Raw genomic sequence first — 24,552 nt, forward strand, 5'->3', positions numbered from 1 at the left:
AGAGAGAGAGAGAGAGAGAGAGAGAGAGAGAGAGAGAGAGAGAGAGAAAGAGAGATTATTTTAAAACTATGATAGTGTCTCCAAAGTATATTTCAATAGCCGAGTGTCTTTTTAATGATAGATATTTTTTTATCCAATGATATATTGAATGTATATATCTTTTCTTAGAATGAAATTTTCATAATTTAAGAAAAAAACCTTGCGGCCCTCTAAAGATTTAAAAAACATTTGGTTATATAGTGAGATATACTTTATCAGGACTATGATATATCGTACAGTAATAGTGGTCCCTCGTATACACTAATATTTGATATTTATAATATTTGCATATATCTATAAATGTGCGTACAATAGTATTGTAATTTTTTGTTGACTAAGATTTGTGTGATATTCTAATATTCTATAATTTTTAAATAATTTTAATATTTTCATAAGATATTTCATTAATCACGTATTGAGCATCTTATAATCATATATGTGTATCTTTGACACATGTATACACATGCAATGCAATACTACTTTGATTAATTATAAACATATAATATTCATTATTCTTATTGACACATTATGTATTGTTCTTTATACGTTATGTATGCTTGTTGTGTTGTATTGGGATTTGTTTAAAATTACTTAATAAATGACATTCACATAAAATTTCTCTCTCTCTCTCTCTCTCTCTCTGTTCTTTTTTTCTACTAATACGTGTCTTTTACTTGCAGACATCTACTGAAACGGCATCGATCTCATCTTCAATGAATGATATGACACAAATAACGAATAGGCTGTTTCCTCACCTGACAGAGTACAATATTGACAATAGGAATGTCATAAATCAGGACTACAAGTTTTACAAGCAAGGTTATAATTATACGCCAAATTATTACTATCAAACGAGCGACAATGCCACCTCTGCCCTCGCTTCTGCCATGTCTCCCAAGCCAGCATGTCAGGAAAACTTTACATACGAGCCATTCTCGTATACTCTGCCAAGCACAACGATCTACCAATACCAGAATACCACTCCTTATAAAGACAGTTGTCAACCCTTGATGTCATACAGCAATACACATACAGCAATGCCAAAGCCCGAGATGATGACCGGCATGTCGTTAATGCAGAACCATCCTAACCACCAGATCGCAACAGATCGTTCAATCGACCAATATTATCACTCATTAAACTCGAATCGGTTACAAGAGTTAACGGAAACAGCGGGACACTCTCATCGATACATGTTAGAAGGTAATTTCTATCATTCGCCAATGGAGACTTTGAATTCTCAACTTCCAGGCTTCGTACTCTGGCCCAGGAAATCCAACCCCAATAAATCCAGCAGGAAGAGATGCGAGTGTCCTAATTGCGTTGCCAAAGACGACGAAGCCCCGATTAACAGCGACGGCAAACGGCAACACATATGTCACATACCGGGATGTACAAAGGTATACGGCAAGTCGTCGCATCTCAAGGCGCATATCAGATCGCACACCAACGAACGGCCGTATCACTGTAGGTGGCCTCACTGTGATAGAAAATTCACTCGCAGTGACGAGCTGCAGCGTCACGTTCGCACGCACACCGGCGAAAGGAAGCATATCTGCGACAAATGCCATAAAAAGTTTATGAGAAGTGATCATCTCAACAAGCACGCGAAGACACACGAGAAGGAAAATAATAAATCTCGTGCGATCGAGACTGACACGAAAAAGGGCAATTTACTTGAAAACACCTCCGCCGAAATGTCAGATCCCTCAGCTACTGCTTTAGAATATCGTAAGCCGTGTGCTTATTTGTGATATTTTGACGAAATTGGATTTCATCCAAATTTCTTAACAATTATACATTTTATGCAAACTATATTATATAATTTTATACAAAATACAGTATTACAAATTTCAAATATAATTTTATAAAATCTTTATGAAAACTTTTCCATTAGAAAATTTTATTCTTGATATATCATTAGAAAAATATATTCTTACACATTAAATATACTTGTATTTTGTGTAAAAAATATACGTAACAGTATATACATACACCATATACAGAATATTAAAGAAAGTCAATTTGTATAAGAAAATTTATATAATTTCGTTTAAAAAAACATAAATGATTTAGATATGACTGTGAGAAGATTAATCAGGATCAAACTAAAACCATTTTACGTCCTTTTCAGAACCAAACAATTTTTATCTCAATTTTTTGCTAAAATGATTATTTTAAGAGATGTAATGTTTTAACACTTTACTTATTAGATTATTCTATATGTGATGTATGCGGACGTGTAAAATATAATATATATATATATAAATATAATATAAACATATATAACATATTATATATAATATATATTATATATAAATAAATTTAATATCTCTAGTATATGTATATAAAATACATTAAAATACATTATATATACACATGCATATATGTATACATATGTACATGTCTATATAATGTAATCATACATATGTATTATAATACGTATCATGTATTATAATATGGCTCAATTCTGATTAGAACAATTAGATAGTTCTCAAAAACTTGAAACTTTAGCAAAAATATTTCCAAACTGCTTGATTTCGAGAAGGATATAAAATAATGGCCTTAATTTGATCTTGGTTAATAATCATATTCAAGATCATATCGAAGCCGCTTTCATTATTTTTAACCAAAATTATAAATTTTCTTATCCATTCCTTTTGGAAGATTAAAATATCAAAGTCACTTTCAATATTTTTAACTATTAATTGTCCCATTCATTTCTTTAAAAATATTAAGATATAAAGGTAATGTCATAAAAAATCAATAGTTTACAAGACATTTGATATAATATTCTAATCAGTTTTAATAGGAAATGTCTTGTAAAATATTTATTTTTTAATCACCTTGTACAAGATACTTGTAAAATCGACTGACATAAAAAAGACACAAATTTGCAAAGTGCAAATTACGCATTTTTTGTATATTGCATGTTATATAATTATGCTAGTCGATAATTATACTAGTCAATATTAATTGTAATATTGTCTTTAATATTTTTCTTAATTTTAAGACTAATAACTAAGCATTAGCTGTTGGAGACTATTGATATGACTATTGATTCTGTGAGCCAAATATACGTGTATATAATAAAGTAACTTTTCTTTCAAAAATTATGTTTAAAAAGTTTTGTCTTACAATACACATAATTACTTCATCTCAATAATCTGATATTCTTTACGCCTGTGGTCATTTGCACGTCTTGAATTTCAAGAATACCTATTTTCGGTGATTTTACACGGCAGAGGTTTTGATATTACGAGGCGGAAAAAGAGGGGTCGTGCCGTAAAAATTCGAATAATAACGAATCGTTTACGAATTGTTGTATATCGAATTCTCTCCTGACAGCTTCCTGTCACTCGATATGTCATCCACCCTTCGTTTCGCTCAAAAGAAGGGTCAGCCGACAGGGTAAGGGCCCTAGGAATATTTTTCGTTCTATGCGCCTTCTGACAGGTGGGTCGACTTATTGTTAGATCGCAGATCCAGAGAGGATACAGTAAAACATTGGTATTAAAATTTTTAATAAACTTGTATACCAAACGAAAATCGCGAGTAAAATTATACATAGATATATTTTCAACCCTTTTTGTCAAAAAGTCAAATTAAAATCTTTGTAATAACTGGCGGACAAAATATGTTTTATTTTTGAAAATTATATAAAAATAAAATATTTTTATTTCTTAAATTTTTTATATTACAAAAGTCCGATGCAGCGACGACCGAACTGAAAAACTAAAAGCGCAACAATTATATATATAATATTTTAACGAACTGGATAAAAATTCATGGGGACCGGATCCATATTGCGATTTGAAGTACTTTTTATCACAATTATTTTAAAGATCTATAATTCCATAAAATTTTCATTAAAGAAAAAATAATTATAATATCTTCTCTTCGCGTATCGAAAACAAGTTTCATAATAAACGCAACCCCTTCATGACATATGCGTGTATCGTTTGCTCAGGGTGAGAGCGTGATCGCATATCCAGTGCGACAATGGTCTTCAACAATGGTCTTCGACTTGCCACTGGTAGATGGAAGCACGGTGAATGGAAGAGGTCGACGTAGCGCTATTAAAGGGGCGGTGCGCCATGCAGCCCTCCTGACCCCCCGGCCCGATCGAGGATTCATGGCTGGCACCAAGAGGAAGAGGTATATGCACAGGCGGAGAGGCAGAGATAGAGGCACGGAGGCAGTGACGGTGGCGGTGGCGGTAGCGGAGGCAGAGACAGAGAGAAAAAGAGAGACATCGCGAGAGAGGATGAGCGATGGAAGAGAGAGAGAGAGAGAGAGCAGGAGAAGGGGGCGGAGGGGAACGAAAGGGACGCAAAGGGTAGCAACGGCAGAGTCGCGACGAGCGGCGGGGCGGAGAGGAGATACGAAAATGGAGTAAAGGAAAAAAAGCCCGGCCGTGCCGGGCAAATTATAGGGAAAAACGAGGTGGGACGCGCGGCGCCGCGCGTTGCGGAGAGGAGGCAGCCCCGTGGCCGCGCGGCGGCACTCGCTCACTCACGGCGGAGGACAACGACGTCGCCGACGACGACGACGACGACGAGGAGGACGAGGACGAGGTGGAAGAAGAGAATGGAGGCACCGGGAGGGGAGGAAGAGTGGCGCCACGGCAATTCCGGACTCGCGTTCAACGTTCCCGGCGGAGTTACCGCGCGAGGATACCCGCGTGAAGCCGGCGCGCAAAGCGGAGGATTCAAAGAGGGCCCCGGCGTGCGCGCGCGCCCGCGCGCACAACCCGCGTGTGTGTGGAAACACTTCTTTCTCCCCTTTGGGGGCCGCGTCTTCTTCCGCGCGCGCGGATAATTGACGAGAAAGTGACGAAGAGAGCCGGGGCACGCGATAAGGAGAGATAGCGCTCCTCCGGAGGGCGACGAGGGAGGGAAGAGCGCGGAGAGCGAGAAAGAGAGAGAAGGACAGCAGGAGGGGGTAGACACACAAGTACAGTACGCACCTCTCTCTTACGTGTTACGTGCGGTCAGTGCGAGAGGCTGCGACGTGCCGCGAGCATGCGTCTGCGACCAACGGCCCTTAAGGCGTACGAGCAGCACGCCGACTCGCCTTCGTCGCGGTTGTCGCCTTCATCGTCACCGTCATCGCCGCCTTAATCACGCGCGCATCATCACCACCGCTACCACCACCCACCAATCGTCCGTCGGCATTATCATCGTCGCCATCGCCGTCGTCACCGGTTGCCGTCGTCGCGAATGTTCCGTTTGCCGGGGGCTCCAGGTAGTATCCGCGCGAGAGGAATCGAAGTGGGACACGGATGCGTCGCGCATCGATCGACGAAAAAAAAAGGGGGGTACCGGGATCGGTCGCCCGTCGCCCGGCGATATAGTGTCCGCGAGGATTGACGTGCTCGCGCCGCGGCCCTCGCTGGAGCGCGTCAGTGAATAATGAAGCTTCGCGGCTTCGGCCGAAGCCGCGCGGCCCGCCGCGCGTCGACGCTCTGTGCCCCGACGAGCGTCGCGAGCACTGTGTGCGTACGTTTTACGAGTGCCATTCAGCCAGCCAGTGCGCTCATCGCTATGAATGTAGCCGGCTGCCCGAAAGGAGGCTGCTCCGCGCGACTCGCATGCGACGTTGACGTGTCGTAGCCGCGTCCACCACCGATATACCGATTGAAATCGCCACGCGAGATACGATTGCGCGCGCGCGCGCTTTCGAAACAGAGAGAAAGAGAGAGAGACAGTATCGCGAGCTCGGGAGAAGAGATCCGTCTTCTTGAGGAACACTCGAAAGCACTTGAGAGATGGAGTCGTGATCGAAACCCGCCGTACGTCAACGAGATCGTCCACGCGTCTCGCGACCGATAACGCGCGTGTATCTCGTCCTACGCGTGATTTCGCGGCGTTTTCAGAATCGTGGAACCGACTGATCGTCGTCCACGTCGCAGCGATTAGGCAAATCGGCAAACTGGACGCGGAGGTCAGCAGCGGCGGCGGCAGTGGCCGCAGGGGTGTCAGCCCGACACCCCTCAGCAGTATAAACGTAAGTCCCATAGTCTCGATTATACCCCGATCTCTCGCGTTAATTTCGGTCGTGGCGGTTTTTCTCATTTAAGATAATCCGACGATCGCTGTTCTTCCACTCTCTTTTCATTTATAATAATCGAATAAGACGTTCTCTTAAAATCTTTGTACCCTCTCAATTGCACTTGTAATCACATTTCTGAAGGCGTGAATGTCGATTTAATTTGCGCGGATGCAAGCTTCGCGAATACTGTACAAGTTTGACGATCAGTTTTAATAACATTCCGGTTTTATGAGAAATATCGCCGTCATTTATAGCGCCGTCTTGAATTAACGAGAATTCCACGATCGTCCTTACTCATGATTTTACGAGAATCCCGCGGTTACCTCTAGTCGCTTTAATTTCCTCAAGTTTCCGCGATCGCGTTTAATCTCCTTCCGACACGATCATCTTGATATTACGAGAATCTAACGATCGTCTCTTAAATGGGACCTCGAATTTACTGCCGCGGAAATTATTTCGGATTTGGTGGTTTTTTTTTATTCTTTCCCCTAAGAATATGATGAACATTGCTATCTCAACGTGAGCCTTATGAGGCTTGAAACAAATCCGCCGCTTTCATTGTTTTCTTTATTACTTTGTGAGAATCTCACCAATAATTTCGATCCCGTTACGACTTCCTAATATTGTCTTGCTTCTTTTCCATGAGAATTCGTCATTCATGAGTTGGAGCACGTAGTCAAATCAAGAATTAATATTCCCTACTTCTGCTCCTTTCCCAATTTAGATCGCATGCACCTAGGTAATTGCGCTAAATGATTTTTGAACGTACGATGTGTCGATGCACGGTACCTCCACCGTGAGCGTGCATATAATTGGTGGCCCTACATACGTAAAAGGGAATTGCACGGACGTGTCATGAGAAATTAATGCCGGCGAGTGGCGTCCATGGTGGTGTCTCTTTACCGCATCCGGTCTTCCCCCTTTGCGAAGTCACCTCTAGTTAAACGCGACGAGGAGCTCATGCGAAAACGACGTGCACTCGTATACATCCGACCACCCGTGCCACACGATCGATCTTTACTCGCTGGAAGTGACCTGCACACCGGCGAAACAATGGGAATGGAACATTCGTCGCGAGCTCGTATCGACTACCTCGTTTACCTGCCCCGCTCGTTTCTACATCAAATCGAATCGACCGCCATTATTATCTACGACGAGGGAACCCAGTGAGAAATGCATAGTTGAACCCGACGTCGATAATCTGATATCGAAATAAGTTAAAATTTTGATCGATTCGACATCGAAGTCGTATCAAATGTCAACGAATCTTCAACTGTCGTTTCAACCTCGTTTCGATGTCGAATCGACCAAAATTTCAACTTTATTTTGATATCATATTATCGACATTGATTCGACGTCGGATGAACTATACATTTCTCACTAGGATACTTTACGAATCGTTCAGTCAAAAAGATGAAGTCAATCAATTCGATTCAATCAGCTCTTCTACGTCACCTTTCTGACTGGGAAACCTACTAAAGCGTCGGCGTGTTTTATTTTAGACTCTGTATCAATCAAACTTTATCATTCGTGCCTCTTCTATAGGTACTTCTTCTGAGACAGGTCTTATTTAAGAGCACGGTAGAAACGATACCGACAGCATCCTCTATCATTCGGATGTCTTTGTTCCTCGCGCCTCACGTCTCACGATCGGGATCGGCATCAGCGCGAGATAGAATGGTATCGATAAACGGCGCGATGAGTGGCCCCGTGTATGGGATCTCCCGCAAAGTTTTAACGCGTCCGGTCCTCCAGAGAGATCGCGGCGAGGGCGCACAGTTCGCTAGTTGCCAGCCAATGTAATAAACGTTACTATGTTGCTACGCCCCGTTCACGCCCCCCTGCCATACGTCGGCCGAAGAGCGATTTATGCGAACAACTATGCGCCGACGTATATAAGCCGTTCCTAAGACGATTTGCGGGCGTGATAAAAATTCGACCGTCTTTCTACGTTTACGGCTTTAATTGCGCTAAGAACAAGAATACGATCCTCGGGATGGTGTGAAAACGGTGCAAAAATAAAATATTTGAAGTACAATAGATTCGTGAAGCTCCCCCCTCCTTCCGTGTCTGGTCTTATTATTCGGTCACGCGTCCAGCTTGAGAGTGACCATGATACGTGTGTTGTTACATTTTCAAGTTAAACTAAGTTATTTAAAATGAGCGTGTACGAATGACGTTGTTATGACGATAAATTCCCATAGACCACACAGTAATAATTATAATAACGATGTACATACGTACTTGGAAGCGATTAGCACCCGTTCAGGGTGTAATTAGCGGCACGATACAGCGCCGAAGAAATTACATAAGCTATATCGCACGGTTATGTATGTCATTACTGTCGTTATATATAGTAATTATATTGACAAATGTTTTTGCAAAATAGATTCAAATTCCTCCATTCGAGGAGAGCGTAAACGATATTCCGGCGAAATGGTCTCTTCACATCGAAGGACGCGAACTGCCCTATTGGAAATTATGAAACGAGCCGTAGCGCAAGTCGAGTTTAGGCTTGCTCGATCGAGATGGGGCTCGAAGTGGTTCGAACGACGGTCGAAAGATGAAGAACGCCGCACTGACACCCGTCCACACACCTCCGCGCCAGTTTAATTAATTTATGGCTAGCGAGAGGCGCCATCGGACAGTTACGGTCTCGAAAGGGCGGGCTGAAGCGGAGTAACATTGGCTAGTTCGATCTGCGGCCTGCAAAAAAGCCCCCACGACACGACAGGCACCGGTGAACGAGAGATATTAGCGCTTGTCAAAGACAAGTTAGCGCGACCTGCGAACGCACGACAGCTTGCGGAAAGCAGCGCGCACGAATAAGCCACAATTCCGGCGGTCAGAGCTGGCAATTAACCCGTCCCTCTCTGAAAATCCACGCGTGCCCTGCGTTGCGCATCGGGGCTCCCTCATTAGCGGTTTCCCTCCATCGTGAACTTTGCACCTGCAAATTGCCACCGCCATTTGCGAGCGCGGTGAGGTAGGGTAGAGTCCCGCGGAAAGGGCGAGGGAGAGGCGAGGGAGAGGCCTAGAAATCAGGGATGCAACGGATAAGATAGTCTCGAACCGCGAGAACCCCAGTTGCAGCTGTTGCAGATTACGGCGATACCATCGGCCGCGGAGAGATGCGCCCGGTGCATTCGAGCGGACGGCGTAACGACGTAACGACACCGAAAGGAACTGAAGAACATCGAGAAGCAACGAGACTGGCCAAAGAAAGAGTATGAAATGAATGATATACAAGGAAGTGAACAAGAAGAAAATTCGAGGGATGAGGCAGCACAGCGATATATAGAAAACACAGTCGTATCTCTCATTACACATATGAGCAAAAAATTAATTTACCATGCAGTTGATACTGGTAATAGCACGCATTAATTTACTTTTCCAGCGTCTACTATTTACTTCTCTCGAGCTGTGATTCATACACAGGATAACGCTAACAGCGATACTAATTAAAATACCATCACCGACCGCATCTTTCCGTCTTCGCAGAATTCTCTTGTTACGCTTTACTTTTGCTTTTATTCTTCGCCGTCATTATCCGTTACGTTCTCGCCAGGGCGTTTTTTAAATCGAAAGATCGTATCGATCTAGGATCATCAATTGCAAGCCGTGCGGTGCCGCTTATAATTTTGGGAATGTCTGACGATAACGTTGATTAATAATTTGTTTAGGAAGCCTCGGTACCGGCGAATCGATCCGGGGACACGCGCGTGGAATAAAACGACCGGATTATGCAAACGGGAATTCGATTTTGTCACTTTTGATTTACGAGATTTCTTATGACGTGGCGGTGTGTTCCGAGGGTGAGGAAGGACCGGAAAATGCGGGACGCGCGAGTTAACACGAGAAGGCGAGGGATGGACCCTGCCGCGAAGCACGAGAGAGAGAGAGAAAGAGAGAGAAAGCTATCGCGACCACCAACTATTTACATTCTCCGGATAAGTGCACTATTAACTAACCTCGCGCTAATATCTACGTTTTCTACCTCATTATGTTAATTGTGGGATCAGCGACCCTCGAGGCCACGAAGGGGCACCGCATCGTCGCCACCACGCTGCCGGTCCACGAGCTAACGTGATGCTTCGTGCATTTTGCGCTTATCTCGCGAAACACTGTACATACACGCGTCACGAAAGAAACAACGACGCTAAAGAGACGGACATACTATCTACTGAAATTAAAAAAAATCGACGTTCTTTTTTAAGACTTCAATTTCCAAGGAGAGTGAACGTTTCATCGATAAGAATTTTTCTCTCGCAATGTTCTCATCGTTGGGAGACGCGGCCTCCAAAAAATTCTCTCCTCCCAACTATGAAGTAACTTCTCGCACACGCAGGATGTCGTTCTCCATTTGTAGAGGTAGCTGACAACATCGCGTCCGCGATCGTAGCACACGGCACGTAGAAACGAAAAGAGAGCGGCAAAAACGGCGCCTTCGTCGCCCCCGGCGAAGACTGGAAGCCGTTTCGTAATCGCGGCCTGGATCATTTTCTGCACGACTGCCCGGGAAATTAGATCACCTACCTCTACCTCTCATCCCGGTAGCGAGATCTAGGCAGGTTTCATCGCGCGATACAGGAAGGACTTCTTATTCTCCTTTCGTCCATTTTTCCGCTTCATTTTCTTCTTGTTCATTCCAACTCTCCCTCGCCCGGATCCCTCTTCCTCCTCTCTGCCCCTGCCTCGGACTTCTTCCACTTTCCATTGCGATGCTCTCTTCCTTTCAGGCCGCACAGGTGGCCGCTCGCCATCGCCTGACATCGACAACTCGTTGCCGGTGATTTAGCAATTAGTTACGTTCCGTTTTTTTTTTCTTATACTAGTATCGATGCATATCGACATGTTGACTCGTTTCTCGTCCTCGTTGGATCTCGCTATTTCTCGATAAATTCATAATACCGTTAATATGCAATCCGTTATCGCCGTCAATAAGAGTATCGAGTTGCCTGATATTTTACACACCTATAACTCACGATGTTTTTATTGCTGAAAGAGAATAAATCGAGCGCGCGCGCGCGCGCGCGTGGTACAATAATTATATATATCTCAAACAAAATAAAATCGTTGTGTAACGGAAGTGGAGGAATGTTGCACAAATTTCTATGAAATAAATTCAGATTGCGAAATTACGCGGAAACGACGTCTTACAAGGCGAAATAATGAATGCGCCGCAGAGAATTTTTCCCGTACGTATACGGCGAAGGTAGAGAGCGCGATTAATGGCATACAAGCACGTCCGAGCGAGCTTCGAGCAGGCATTTGTCGGGATACAGACAGTTTGCAGCGCAAAACAAAAATAAAAAGGGTATAGCCGCAATTATCGGTGCCCCGAAAAGGGCGCGCGCGGAGAACTTCTGCACACACATCATGCGAGATTAGTCGGAATATCGAACTCCAAGTCCGTTGAATTATCGGATCGCGAAGAGACCCCGTGAATGCCGCTCTCGCGGAGCTACGGTCCAGAGGATTATAAGCGACTTAAAATCTCTCCTTCATCACTTCCCCCTCTATCTCCCTTTACCCGAGTTGATCCTCTCCTCCCAACGGATCTTTCTGCCCTTCTTCTACTCCGTCTTCTTCTTCTTCTTCTTCTCCGTCTTCTTCTTCTTCATCTTCATCCTTCTCCTGCTCCTCTCTCTGGTTCTTGGGGTCCGACTTTGCTTTTGGCTCGGGTCGGGCGTAATCGGTTCCCCGAAGCCAGTGCTCATTATCGACCCGCCGGCCTGGCAATTACCTGCGAAGCCTCTTTCGACTTCGTGTGTGCCAGCCAAGCGCAGTTTCCGACTCTACGCGAGACCTTCCGAGACCCGTCTCGACGGAAGTTCGAAGAGCAGGAAGAGAACCAGCAGAAGGAAGTTCTCTCTTTAGCACAGGAGTTGTATCAAAGTTCGATAATAAATTTATCACACGCTAAAGATACTCTCTCATTCCAAATTTATCTACGCCGCAATATAATGATTAAGTGCGTTTCAAGTGAACTTGATTGAGGCTGCGATTTTCACTAACTACTCAAATTGGGGATAATGGCAGACAACATCGCGCGTTAAAATAGATTGTCTGGAAAAGAAAATACGAGCAATGCGGCAGGACGATCGCTGATAATCATCGAACGAGTTTGCAGTACGTTATAATTGCGGTTGCCAAGTTCGCACCATTTACCGGAAGAATGTTATGCAAGACATATGAGGGAAGACCGCATTTTCACGCGGCGACGAACGTTGGATCAGCCTCCTCGTGTTTCTTCCAGAGAAATGCACGACTGTTGCCGCGGAGGAAGATTCCTTTTCTTAATTATCGCAATTTGATATTTAAACCGTTTTACACACACGGTGATACAAATTGCATTTATTATTTATATAGTTTCATAAAAGATATAACTGGATATAACAGAAAGATGCGGAACTAATACCGTATCAATTTCAAATCAGTAAAAATTTTTGTAATATAAAAATAGAATAAACTAAAATATAATTATTATCATCGAACTGTCTCACAGAACTTTTGCACATGTAATTTTAAATAATTCAGTTTTAAAAGATCAAATCGTTCTTTGAATCATTAACAATTGTTATATTAGTGTTATCACGCTTGTGTAAGCATGACAGGAAAACTAGTAGTAATATCGGTAATAAATTCAAACTAGATACAAAAACCTTGCTCCAAGTAATTGTCTTAAACACATAAATACATTTGTATCACCAGCAACAATTAAAGTAATTAAAAAAAAACATCTCTTTTTTAAGGGAATAAGATCTATCTTTCTTTCTTCAGGTATACGGTTTCCTTTCGGAAAGATCTGTTTCTTATCGTTCGTTTTCGTCTTATTTCTATATTTAAAGTTCATCCCGGGCGACTTTCCAGTTTCCGTTGCGTCGGCTCGAAAAACTGCGGACTCTAGCGGACGGGAGTCGTTCCACTTCGTGGAAGAGTCCGTTAGTTAAGTGCTCGCGTATCGCGCGAAGTCGTGAGAGCACGACCTCGCCAAGAGGAATGAGTAACTCGCCTCAGCAAAAGGCAATTTTGTTGATAGCGATTCGTCGCACCATGCCAAAGAAGTCGTTTCTAAAAGTTGCGAATACCGCGCTCGCGTTTCAACGCATGGTTGTGCGTACGATAACTGAAGGAATTAGAAACGTGTCTCGAAATCTTTGTGTGGCAGGAACCTTCCAAGAAACTCATTATTTTGATAATTTAATAAAGAAGCTATCCCCTCGAAATATAAATGCCAGGAGTTTACGGTCACATTAAAAAAAAAAAAAAATGCACGGTGTGTACATATATATAATATATATATACACATCTACCTTTAAATACAATAAAAGTGTCTGCTCGAGATAATTGGCGCTCTTATCAGCTTCATACGAACGGAACGACGAAAGCGTTAAGCGCAGACGGAGAAACGGGCGATCGGCAGATCTCGCGTGGCCATCTTACGTGTCGTTTCCGAGATTTCCGAGAAGTCGGCCGGAAAGGACAATAAACATAATCACATCGCAAACTGAATCCAGACTCCGGCGGCACAGCGGTATATACCCGTCACCGGGGCCGGTAACGATGTGTAATTACTTTCTAGCGCATCGCGTAGAATCGCCGCTCGATTTCGCGTGACGTCGTTAATTTGCACGGGGCGTCGGCGTTAATTAATCCTAGTTCCATATCGCGCGGCGATAAAACAAATAACTCGTCGACTCGCCGCGAGCCGCAACGAGACTCCTTTATCTCGCGGTGTGATAAACGATGGACGCCTACGCCCTTCAACGTTGCGTCTAATCCGTAACAATTTGTCCGACATTCCGCGTATCGTTTTTACGAACGAAGAATCGTCATTGCTGTTGTCCGTTTTAATATATCGAACGTTTCGATGGCAAACGGAGACGTCGATTGCGAGGCTGTTTGCATTTATCAACGTTCGCAATTTTGCACGCGCGAAAAGATATAAGACGGTTTCTTAAACCCGTGGTTTACGGGGTTTAGCACGGTGAGGCTTGTGCGGTTAAAAGCCTCGTGGCTGGCACGCAACGAGAAAAGTGGCACCGCGTTCAGAGGTAATAAAACTTGCATTACACGGCGCGTAATACGTGCGTAAAGTATTCGCGCGCATGTAATAACGCGAATGAGATCCAGATACTGGATCCACCCTTTTTAGACTATATTATTTTCGGATTCGCAAATACCGTCAAATCTCGGTGTACCATAGCTACGTTTCTAAAGTGAACGTAGACAACAATTACCCAGGTCTTTATCAGCCATCTCTCGTGCGTATGTGGTGCATTGCCGAACTTTACGCAATTTCCGAAAGAATACAAGCGAGATCGCGGATACGAGCAGAAAGGGCGGAGGTGGCGGGGGCGGGTGTGGGGTGGGTGTGGAGGAAGGCGCCAGCGGTTCTTGGTACAGCCGGATCGTGTTCCTGGTGCGGCAATACCGGTATCCCTTCATTCCTGAGTAATCGCCAGGCCCAAGGCACACACTATCCACCATTCGCCATTTTCTAAATGCGTCGGCTTAATGTAAGCGCGTTACGAGAGCCCTGCATTCACCCGAGTTTCCCGCTTTGCTGGCAGAAGTTTTCTCACAGGCTTCCTTGACCGCTGCGCTTCCTGGTTAATCCCGCACCTTCTCGCTTGCCTTTCTTCAACTCGAAAATCGCCCAATCGCTAATCAAATTCTTATGATGCGTATATATCTCGCGTTCACGATTTTGCTTCGCCAATTCTCGTATTGAAGCATTCGGGAATCGTCATCTGCAAGATGCGTCGGTCCATCAGAGAGAGAAAGAGAGAACGGAGCGTGACACGTCGCCACTTTGTTCAGTAAATTCATCGCGTTAACGAATTAGCTCGAAGCGACAAGCTCCGGATTCCAGAAATTCAGAGACCGAGGTTCTGCCACGGTAGGATCGGACTTCCCGGAATGCGTTCTCGTAACAAGACATCAAGCTAATAATACACGACTTTGGCGCTCGGGTCGTCGGCGAAAGTAAAGCACTCGACATTAATTAATTGTACGCCGCACACGTACGCGTTTCGCGTCCTGCGCGACTTCGTTTTGGGTCGACCAACAGGGGTGTTTATATGACACACGTCGCGTCGTTAAAAATACACTACCTCACGTTCCGCGCGCTCGAAGGTCCCGAACGAACCGAATTTCCACGTAATTTCGTGGGAGGGTCAGCCTCCCACCTGGCAATGTGCCGGACATTATGACGGGGACATGTTGATGCGGCACAGTCGGACCGGGCGTGCGCATCAGATGGCGGAGCTAAATCACCGTCGAGGGATCTAAGATAACGCTGACTACATTTTAATTACTCCTCGCATCGGACAGAATGCAGAATGACATCAAGATGACCGGGCGGGCCGCGGCGCGGCGTACTGGCAGAGGAAGGACGCGGCTGCACGCGGTGCATTGACCGCGCGTAAAAGAGCGCTCTCCACTTTGCCAGTACGCTCTTAATCACGATCCGATGCAAATAAGGCCAAGACGAGTGGTGACAGCGATAACAGCGCCGATAATTGCTCGATCGCTCCGTCTTACGCGTCAGTCCTACGGATCATCTTTTATATCCATCGAGGAACGATCTCTTGATCATAATTTCTTATTTGTATTTATTTGCGACGTAAATGTTAGCATTGGTGTGTGTGTGTGTGTGTGTGTGTTGTTTCTTGGTATCGCAAAATCGTTTCGTTCAATATCATCGAGATATACCGTAAATGTCCATAAACGGTCATCGGTAACTTCGACGCTTGAACGCTGCCGTTCGGGAGCGCATCGCGGCGCAGCGTTGACGAGCGGGCTCGAGAACGAAATCGGCGGCCGAGATCGCGTGAAATTACAGCGGGGCTAGATCCGCGGCGGAAGTGCATATCGGCGTAGTATGCAACTGCCGCGTACAATTACCTCGTTTTCTACACGCCGTGCCGCGCGGTGCGCGGTGCCGCGCGAGGAGAAAAGCGTTTTCTAAAGGAGATTGACGGTAGCACGAATGCGAGAAGGGAGGCTAATACGCGCGGCGCAACAAGGTGCATATAACGCTATATACGAGAGTACGGGAGAGTACGGGTATTAAGTAGCGGTATTTACGGAGCCACAATTATCCCCGTTTTCATGCCGATGATCCCTCGGCTCGAGCGCGCGGGGCTCTCGGACTTTGACTACGTGGGAACTCTCGTCTCGAGGCGGCCGCGGCCGTTCGCGGGAGTTCGCGCGGCGACGTGCGCGGCTCGCTCGCGTTTTCCGTCATTGCCACCTTTGGTTTGCCGTTATCGGCGCGAAGTGCGCAATTATCGTGCCTTACCGGGTCGTACCTGGATACCTCCGTGGTTTTCTCGGCATCGTTCTTGCGCGCGCGCGCGCGCTCGCCCGACCTGCGTGTGGGAGGTAGCGGAAGGTTTCGCGGAATTTCGAGCGAAACGGACGAGCCGATCGCACGAGGCGGTTGAACGAGGGAAGTTGAAGCAGTCGCACGAGCGAATTTAGACCTTTCCGTCGACTTTAATCGCTCCAAGGTCGCGCGCGGATGGACACGCGATCGACGGCAAAATTTTCAGGTAGAGCCAGGACGACTCTCGTGCTGGCGAATATCGAGCAGGCCTGTTCGGCGATCTTAGACGAGCGAGCGAGAGTCGGATGAAAAATGCAGAGATGGTCCGCGGTTGTAAATATCGTGAAAAAAATGTTAACTATGTAATATTTAAAAAAAAGGAAACCGTATTTAAATCCAGAAGTTCCACTCTTTCGAAACATACATCTTTAACTGATACAGAACCGTGCGTGGATAATGAATAAATGCCTAGCACTAATTACGATAATTAGAAAAATTATTCAATCCGATCGAACGTAAAGATACAGGATCAAAAAGAGACAGAAAGAGAGAGAGAGGCAGATTTTAATCTGCTTTGAAAGACGTATGATGCGCGCGCGACGCATCGGAAATTACCACTAACTTGAACTACGAGCTAGATTTTACGTAACAATCGTGGTCGAGATGTTTCTTTGCATACCGGTCAACCGGACCTGACGCGGTTAGCCGACGCAATAATCCATGCTACTAACGATCTCGTAAATGCTTCGATCGATATCACAGTCAACGTTCCTTGTCGGTTTTCCGCGTGTAGACCGCAAAGACTTGCAGTGCGAGAGTTTCTTTTTTTTTAGATACTCTGGATAATCGCCCGTTCCAGTGCGCCGTGACAACGTTTTCTTGATGAAAGAAGATAAATAAGGGTAACTAGTTTCTCATTAATAATTTCAACGTGCAACGCGCACAAGTATGGTTTGAAAAATCTTGCCGTCGGCAAGTTTTATTAGATCCAATAACGTGGCAAGCATAAATTCAAATTTTCTAAAGCGTGAAACCGGGGAAAGGAAAATTATAGTGGCCCGCGTGGCGCGCGACGTAAGTATTGCTGCTGCATCGGGACAACTGGGTCGAGTGATACGAGTTATCGGAGAAAGAAAAACGCAAAGTTCAATTTCCGTGATTGCGCCGGTCCCCGCGATCATCGTGACCGGTTTCTTTCCGAACGCAAAGGAAGGTACGCACGCCGTTCCCCTTTCTGGACTGGTAATTGCCCATTATCTCTCGCTCTGCAACTTTGTCGACCGATTACAGCGGGGCAGGTAATATACAAAACGATAAGCGCGGCACCGTCGGGCGGACGTCGCTGAGCCGAACCACGCGTAATTTCTTACGAACAAAAATTCTTACCGTAACGCGAAAAAACGTGTACTTCTGTTTCACAACTCGTGCGTGGAGATTACTTTATGACACGAGTGAACGTACAGGCATTGATTAACATGCGTGCGCGGTTATACGTATAGCAGTAGGTCGAGGAACGAGATAATGGTATATATAGCAAGAGGTTGATCTTGAACGGCCTATTTTAATATTTATGGAGGCCTGCTGCTTAATAAAAAACGGAAACTCCCGACGCACGCGAGCGCGAAGAATTGAATGCAATTAAAACGATAATAAAATCCGGTAAACACAGTGATTTCTGCGCTTATTATAATAATGAGTGAAATAACCGACGACTATATTACAACAATCATAAATCAATTTGTTTGAAGAAAACATTTTCTTGTTTGGGCTCGGAGCTCGACGAGGTGAACGGTTAGAAGCGCGATGCGGAGACGACGCGCGCGTGCAGATTCTGAGATGGCGTGAATTCGGGAAAGAAAGGAAAACTACCGGGATACTTTCGAACGTGGCTTCCGCGTAACAGAGCTACCAGCCCGCTGTCTGATCGTGACGCTTTGAAAGGGGCCGACAGAAAACGTCGTCATTATACACCTTGAGACTTCGTGGGTATATCGACGAGCGAAAACTTACGACAAGCACGCAATCTACGAGTCTCTCCTGTGGCGTCCTTGAAACGGGACCAATTCCCACCCTCAGTGCCGGTCACTTGCGTTTGTGTGTCGGAAACGTATCGACGGTCTCTCTTTTTTCTTCTCTCTCTCTCTCTCTCTCTCTCAGTCTTATGGCTCGTCTTTTACCTACATCGTCGCTTAGTAACATTTCTGGGAATTGAAATTACCTTCGTGAGCATTTTTCTACTTCCGACTTACGCAATAACGCGAGCAGAAGAGGTGCGGGAGCAGGGACGCATGACGTCACTCTCGTAATGATGTCGTTGAATTTCTTGGTATCTAAAGGATCACTTAATCGAAACAAGACGTAGCGTGGCCGAACTACGAGATCGTTTTGCGACGGCGTAAAAAAATATTGAAAATTCCACATGGATGCATCCAGTCGATGCATCGCGGCACGATCTTGTAACTTGTCCGGGTGAAAAGGTAGGTCGCGCGTGAAGGAGATTCGACGGCTTTTGAGTGACGCACACGCACGCCGTTGCGTGATTGCCGTTATGAATGCCCCCAATCTGTGGCGTGCGACAAAGCGACGAGACCGACGAGGAAGAATCGAGAACCCGTATTCCCGCGGATCGAACGAAAGGCGCGATCCTTATAACGCGAGAGAATCCGATTCGAAATCTCTCGGAAATAATAATTAAAAGATGTGTAACGAGATTTCCGTGGTCCGTGGAAAACTGCGGAGAACATATCTAACGGGTTAGTTATTGGTGCGTGTTACAGCCGATAACGCGTTTCTGGTCTTCGTGTATAATAGGCCAATCATACGCGATTGCCTAGAGACAGAGGCGATTAGCATAATCGTTATTATAATTTGATACGGCTGCTAAACCGACCGCGATTACAAAACGATCGTGGATAATTATGTTTGATTATCAGCGGACTATTGCGAGTTTCGGCATCGTTTCCTCGACACGTTTCTAATTGCATTGCAGGAATGTGGCAAAACAAGGTGACAAGGTTCGTGTATGTATACGCGAGCGTAATTGCTTTGCTCGCGTTTGTTATATACCGATTGATCGACACGCGGTATTAACGTGAGAGGAGTGACTGGCTAGTTTTCCTGAGAGAGCAACGCTATTTAAAATTATAAATTAATTCGATACAAACTCTATATTATTCAGAACAGGCCTATGATTCCGTGGAAACTTCCTGCGGAAGTAGGAAGAGAGAGAAAAAAAAGCGCAAACAGAATAATAAAAATTCAACTCTGCGTCACGGTAAAGTGAATCCGCCGCAAAAGGGGGAAGACATCGTGCTGCTGGCAAAAAATAAAAGTCCACTCGAGTCCTAAAGTGATATACGGTGTTCTCGATTTCCGCGCACGCGTCTGTCCCGCCCTCATGAATTCCATTGACTCAATCTTCCTCGAAACCGCTTTCCCGCCATCACCGTGAACGAGGAGAGTCCTGAGTCTAAAATTTCATTGGATGACGAGACACATTTTACGAAAACTGCAGCTATTGAACGCGAGCGTATGAGCTGCGGGAGAATAGCAATTGGAGAATTCGGGAGGCCGAGGGGATGTTTGAAACTTTGTGAAGCGAAAAGTTTTTATAATGTCTTACGCGTTCGTTTCATAATTTTTTTACTCTGTAAACGCGATCAACGAGCGACATAAATCGGATGATGGCCAATGCGGCGAGGATTTCGCGGATTACGAAAACACCGCATCAGCAACGGCGCGCACAATTTACCGGAATGTCCGCATCGATTCCCGCGGTCACGTCGCTCAGAGACCTCTTCCTCTTCTCCTCTCGCCGTTTCTCCCTCTAGGCCCCCCTTTCTCGCCCTCCCAACCGCACCGAAATCGAATCTTCCACCGCCGCCATCCACGAACGAATCCACCCCGTGACACCCAACGGCATTCGCCGACAGTGCCACTCAGGGAAACCAAGATGGTTACCGCGTCAGCACTTTCGAGTCTCCGAGAATCATCCCGATGTATCCACCCGCGGCGATATACGTAAGCGATCTCGATAACCCTATTTGCTTGCAATTCCGTTGCGACAAGCAACGCGCTTCTCCATTATCGAGAAATTTTCTTGAAGAAACAAGATATGCTTGCGTGATTTTTATTCGATTTATATAATTCGTACAACCCTGCATTTGTTTCAAGAAAATGAAAAGTAAAAGAGTTTTTAATTTCTTAATTTCCTTTACATTTTTAATAAAGGAGTAATTATTAGCTCTGTTATCCATCTCTCTTTCTTTCCTCTGATCCGTGGTAATTTCTGCGCAGAAATGTAATCTTTTTGCCGTTGTCAAAATACCCGTTGTTATCTCTTATACCGTACCGAAAATTTGTCTGCCGAGAGACGAGTCGTTCTGAAGAACGAGCGACATGCTCGCGGATAATCGATCGAGCCATCCTTCGCGCTCCCGCGTCTTCTCTCCCGGCTCGAGAGAATTTACGGAGGATCGATGCCGCGGAGCACAGAGCGAAAAGGGGTCGACGAGACGAGGCGGAGGGTGGCCGTTAGGGGGCACGGAAAGAACGTTTAGGATAGCTCTCTCCGTCGAACGGCCGGATAATAATCCGTGCCGTGTACATCCTCTCCGTTACCGCTGCAGCCACGCTACAGCCAATTAATCCGGCAATCACGAGCGGTTCTCCACTGCGCTCTACCTGGTTTATTTGCCATTAAGAAGGAACGGATACCATGCTGGCCGCGCCATTGCGTCGATGAGTGTGGACGGGGTGGAGAAGCGAGGAGCGGGAGGACGAAGAGGGCGAGAAGGACGAATCGAGGATACGCGCGATCGCGCCGTTGATATTGTGAATGGACGGGAAAAAGATCTTACAGATTTTAGAGAATAAAATCGCGGAAAAGATTGACTGTTCTGGATTTGTTGCAGTTGTAAGCCATTTTGCAACTCCGACCTCGTTATCGTCTCGTTTACACCCTTCAGTCATTTGGCCTCGGAATAACCCTTTGTAATATTTCGTTTCTTCGTGGCTCGTTAATTTTCTTCCTGCCGTCCTTCGGTTCCTCCTCTCCTCCGGACTTTTCTCTTTCTGCGAAAATTTCCTCCTCATCTTTCTCGCCGTCGCTTTGTAGCATCCCTCGACTCTTTTACCAATCTTCCACTCTGGTGGCCGACCAGTTACACGGAGCCTATCGCAACGCTATATGACGCACAAGTGGAACGTGCTCTCGAGGGCCGTCATTCATCTCTTCTAGCTTGCCTCGCCGCACACCACGGTCGGCGCAGAGATCGCCATCTCCGGACATCGTCGGATGTTTTCTCGGCCTTAGCGTGCTATATCCGAGGCATCTTCACCCTCGCGGCGAATCGCGAGTGAGTTACGGCTTTCTCGGAATAATTTTTACCTGTGTGGCTTACACAATGACGTTATCGTGCCTCATTAAAATACGTTCGAAGATACGAGTGGAAAATTAGTTATTGCCCATCGAATAACTGCGAAATCTCGCGATATCGAAACGGGAGGGGGGGACCGATATTTTATTCCGAATCTTTCCGAACGTCTTCAGAGAAGAAAACGTACGCCGGCGGATCACGAATCGGCGGCAAATAACGTTATACGTGTCTCGCAACAATGACGTATCCCATTCGAGTTTGATCGCGGAGCGAGCGCTCGACGGTAATTTTCGCGGCACTAATTCGGCAAAGCTTCATTAACCCGACGTCGTGCCCGGTACTTAGGCGACGCGGGGGTATAATCATAGTTTAAATTCGGATCCCATCCATTGAAAATCAGTGGCTCTGACCCGCTTCGCAATCAGGATACCGGTTAGGGTGACGGGGATAGGGTGGGGGCTATCATAGGGCATTTGATCCGCGGCGGGTCATCAATATTGCATGAGGGGACCGCCGAACGCGAGTACGATCATGCCGAATGCTGGGAATCAAAATAGTGACGGAGTTTATAGTTTGCGAGAGAGGGGAACCGCGCTCTCTCTCTCTTTCGCGTCAACCCCCTCATGGGGATGAGTACCGAGTTTGGATTCGGAACCGCACGCATCGCGTCGTCGGATCGAATATCGAGATATCGAGCGCCAGGATACGTCGAATGAATACGATTCGTCGAGACTCGATCGTGTCATTCCGATCCGTGGAACTTTGATACCCCGGCGCTCCCCGCAATATTTTTCTATCGTATTATGTTAAACTAACTCGTCACACGCCGCGTTCCATTGCAACAACAACACTTTCATTCGTTCGTGTAGCAACTAATATTTATAAAGTAAAATATATCGCTCATATGGAATTACTGCACATTATAAAAAGTTTCGATCTAAATTTTGCCATAATAAAAATAAAAGAATTCTTCTTACGATTTAATCCACTTGTTGTCTTTCTCTTCTTTTTTTATCATCGCGCGGTTGGCACTTTACAAGCTCTTTGTGCGTTCTTCGCTGCAAAGTAAATCGAAGAAACGAATCATGCGACAATGCGAGAAACTGGTCGCTCGTTCCCGCCAGGACAGTCAGTTCCAGAAGCTGTCCTTTAATAATTTATTAGCGAGCTCGCCGGCGGAAGGGGAGCTCCTGATTGTGTCGTGTCGTCTGTCCCCTGCAGTGTCGGGACGACTCGCCGCGGGTGGTCCTTGACACGAGCCCGGGTACTTCGATGCTGTTGCTGTTATTAATACAGGGAACCGCGAATCGATTATTTATCAGTCTGGCGAATATCGTCGACTTTTATTCTCGTCATCGAGATAAAAATCGTCCTAATACAGCGCGATGCAGGACAATTTGGCAGAAAATCGGTATCTTACGTCGTATAAAAATACTTCGAACGATTAATTACTTCCATAAAACACAGAGCAGTCTGTGAAACACATTCGCGCTGTATATCGTTGAATGAAACTGCTATATCGTTGCCATTGTAATCATCACTCGGCGACGCGGCGGTGCGACCAATGCGCGTTAATTCGGAACTCATCGAGCGGTCGCGCGGGGTTAACGATCGACGTGCCCGGACAAACTATCGGGCGCAGCGATTGCATCACCGATTATTTACTTCGCGACGGGCGCGCGTTAATAACTATTTTGCGGTATCTTTCGCACTTATCGCACATGCGCCCGCTCATTTATACGAAGCTATCAATTACGCGGATCCTTAGGGAAACTCGTCTCGTCTTGCCATTAGTCGGCCGGTTGTTCGATCGTAAGTCATCGTGTAATCGGCCCGCGTCAGAACATTAGGCCCCGTCGCGCGATTCGTCACAATCCACAAGCGGGACTTTTCGTGCGCGCGCGCGCGCGCGCGTGAACGTCTCTTCGACCGGCTAGACCTCGATCGTTGGGACCGTTCGCGGTACCGCAGAGGTGCGCCAATAAGAAATGCAAACCTGTCGTTCGTAAATCGACTTTCGTCGTACGTACGTAGCTTTCCGTCGTCGTTTTCACGATCGGGCCCGTGTGAATTAATCCAACGACAGGCCGTTCGTGCGCTCGCGCTCGCGCGCCCACGTGTGTACGTGAATGATACATGCGTATTTCGGGCCGCGTATATAATAACAGGTTGCCAGTACCGGGCCCTCTCTTACCCTCTCGCGGCCTCTCAAGCGGTGATGTATGCGCTAATTGTGAGGCCCCTTCGCTTCGAGACCCAGTCTCCTCCGTTTCCTCGCCCCCTCCGCGCCGCGCCGCTCCGCACCGCTCCGCGCGCGGTGTCTTTTTCTTTCTTCATATACGTGCTTCATCGAGGATATGCCTCCTTCACGTATTCGCTCGATTTTTGCCGCAGATGGAATTTTTATTCGATATTGCGAATCTCTTTGCCGGAAATGTCTCGGGACGTTTTATAAAATCGCTTGCTGAATACAACGTTGAATTAAAGTTATTATTACGCGATAATAATAGAGTGATCGGCAATAAGCGATGCAAAATGAGTTTTCTTACATGCTCAGTATACAAAGAAATAATATAAATTAGCAGCAAGTTGGAGAATAATTGGAACAGCGGGGTTGATTCGAGTCATATCATTTTAACGTTATCGTTGTCCATTAAGGTTTAAAGCAAGAAAACTCTATCGTATCTTCATTCTTTTAATCCAGAGAAATATAACGGAACGGCGGTTAGAATATTGCAAAATTTG

General features: G+C 45.8%; 3 protein-coding genes across 5 annotated transcripts in view; 2 read left to right on the plus strand and 1 right to left on the minus strand.

The window, feature by feature from the left end:
• LOC112456196 overlaps positions 1 to 24,552 on the minus strand; it is a 174,776-nt gene that overhangs the window by 34,236 nt on the left and 115,988 nt on the right. Inside the window, exon 1 of one of the 2 annotated variants that reach the window (XM_025018598.1) lies at positions 1,426 to 1,498. The exons of the other annotated variant lie outside the window; for it this stretch is intronic. The gene's annotated coding sequence lies outside the window, so the exon portion shown is untranslated. Of the gene's footprint in view, positions 1 to 1,425; positions 1,499 to 24,552 lie in introns of those variants that run through there. 2 annotated transcript variants of the gene reach the window in all.
• On the plus strand, positions 697 to 1,851 carry LOC112456199 (transcription factor Sp3-like). The gene has a single exon (XM_025018600.1). It carries the CDS (start codon positions 753 to 755, stop codon positions 1,791 to 1,793), a length of 1,041 nt encoding a protein of 346 aa, XP_024874368.1. The 5' UTR covers positions 697 to 752; the 3' UTR covers positions 1,794 to 1,851.
• The window catches only part of LOC112456193 (transcription factor Sp9), a 77,556-nt gene continuing 58,976 nt past the window's right edge, over positions 5,973 to 24,552 (plus strand). The window contains exon 1 of one of the 2 annotated variants that reach the window (XM_025018592.1): positions 5,973 to 6,048. Coding sequence is in view for 1 of the 2 variants with exons in the window: in XM_025018591.1 (XP_024874359.1) it covers positions 20,426 to 20,449 (24 nt within the window). In the remaining variant the exon portion in view is untranslated. Of the gene's footprint in view, positions 6,049 to 19,689; positions 20,450 to 24,552 lie in introns of those variants that run through there. The other variant, XM_025018591.1, reaches the window with a different exon arrangement.

The sequence above is a fragment of the Temnothorax curvispinosus genome, unplaced genomic scaffold (assembly GCF_003070985.1).
Source record: "Temnothorax curvispinosus isolate PA1 unplaced genomic scaffold, ASM307098v1 QBEX01006657.1, whole genome shotgun sequence".
NCBI classification, from domain to species: Eukaryota; Metazoa; Arthropoda; class Insecta; order Hymenoptera; family Formicidae; genus Temnothorax; species Temnothorax curvispinosus.

Excerpts from the sequence above, each read along its gene's own strand:
- LOC112456199 (XM_025018600.1), top strand. The coding sequence starts at position 753 with ATGAATGATATGACACAAATAACGAATAGGCTGTTTCCTCACCTGACA.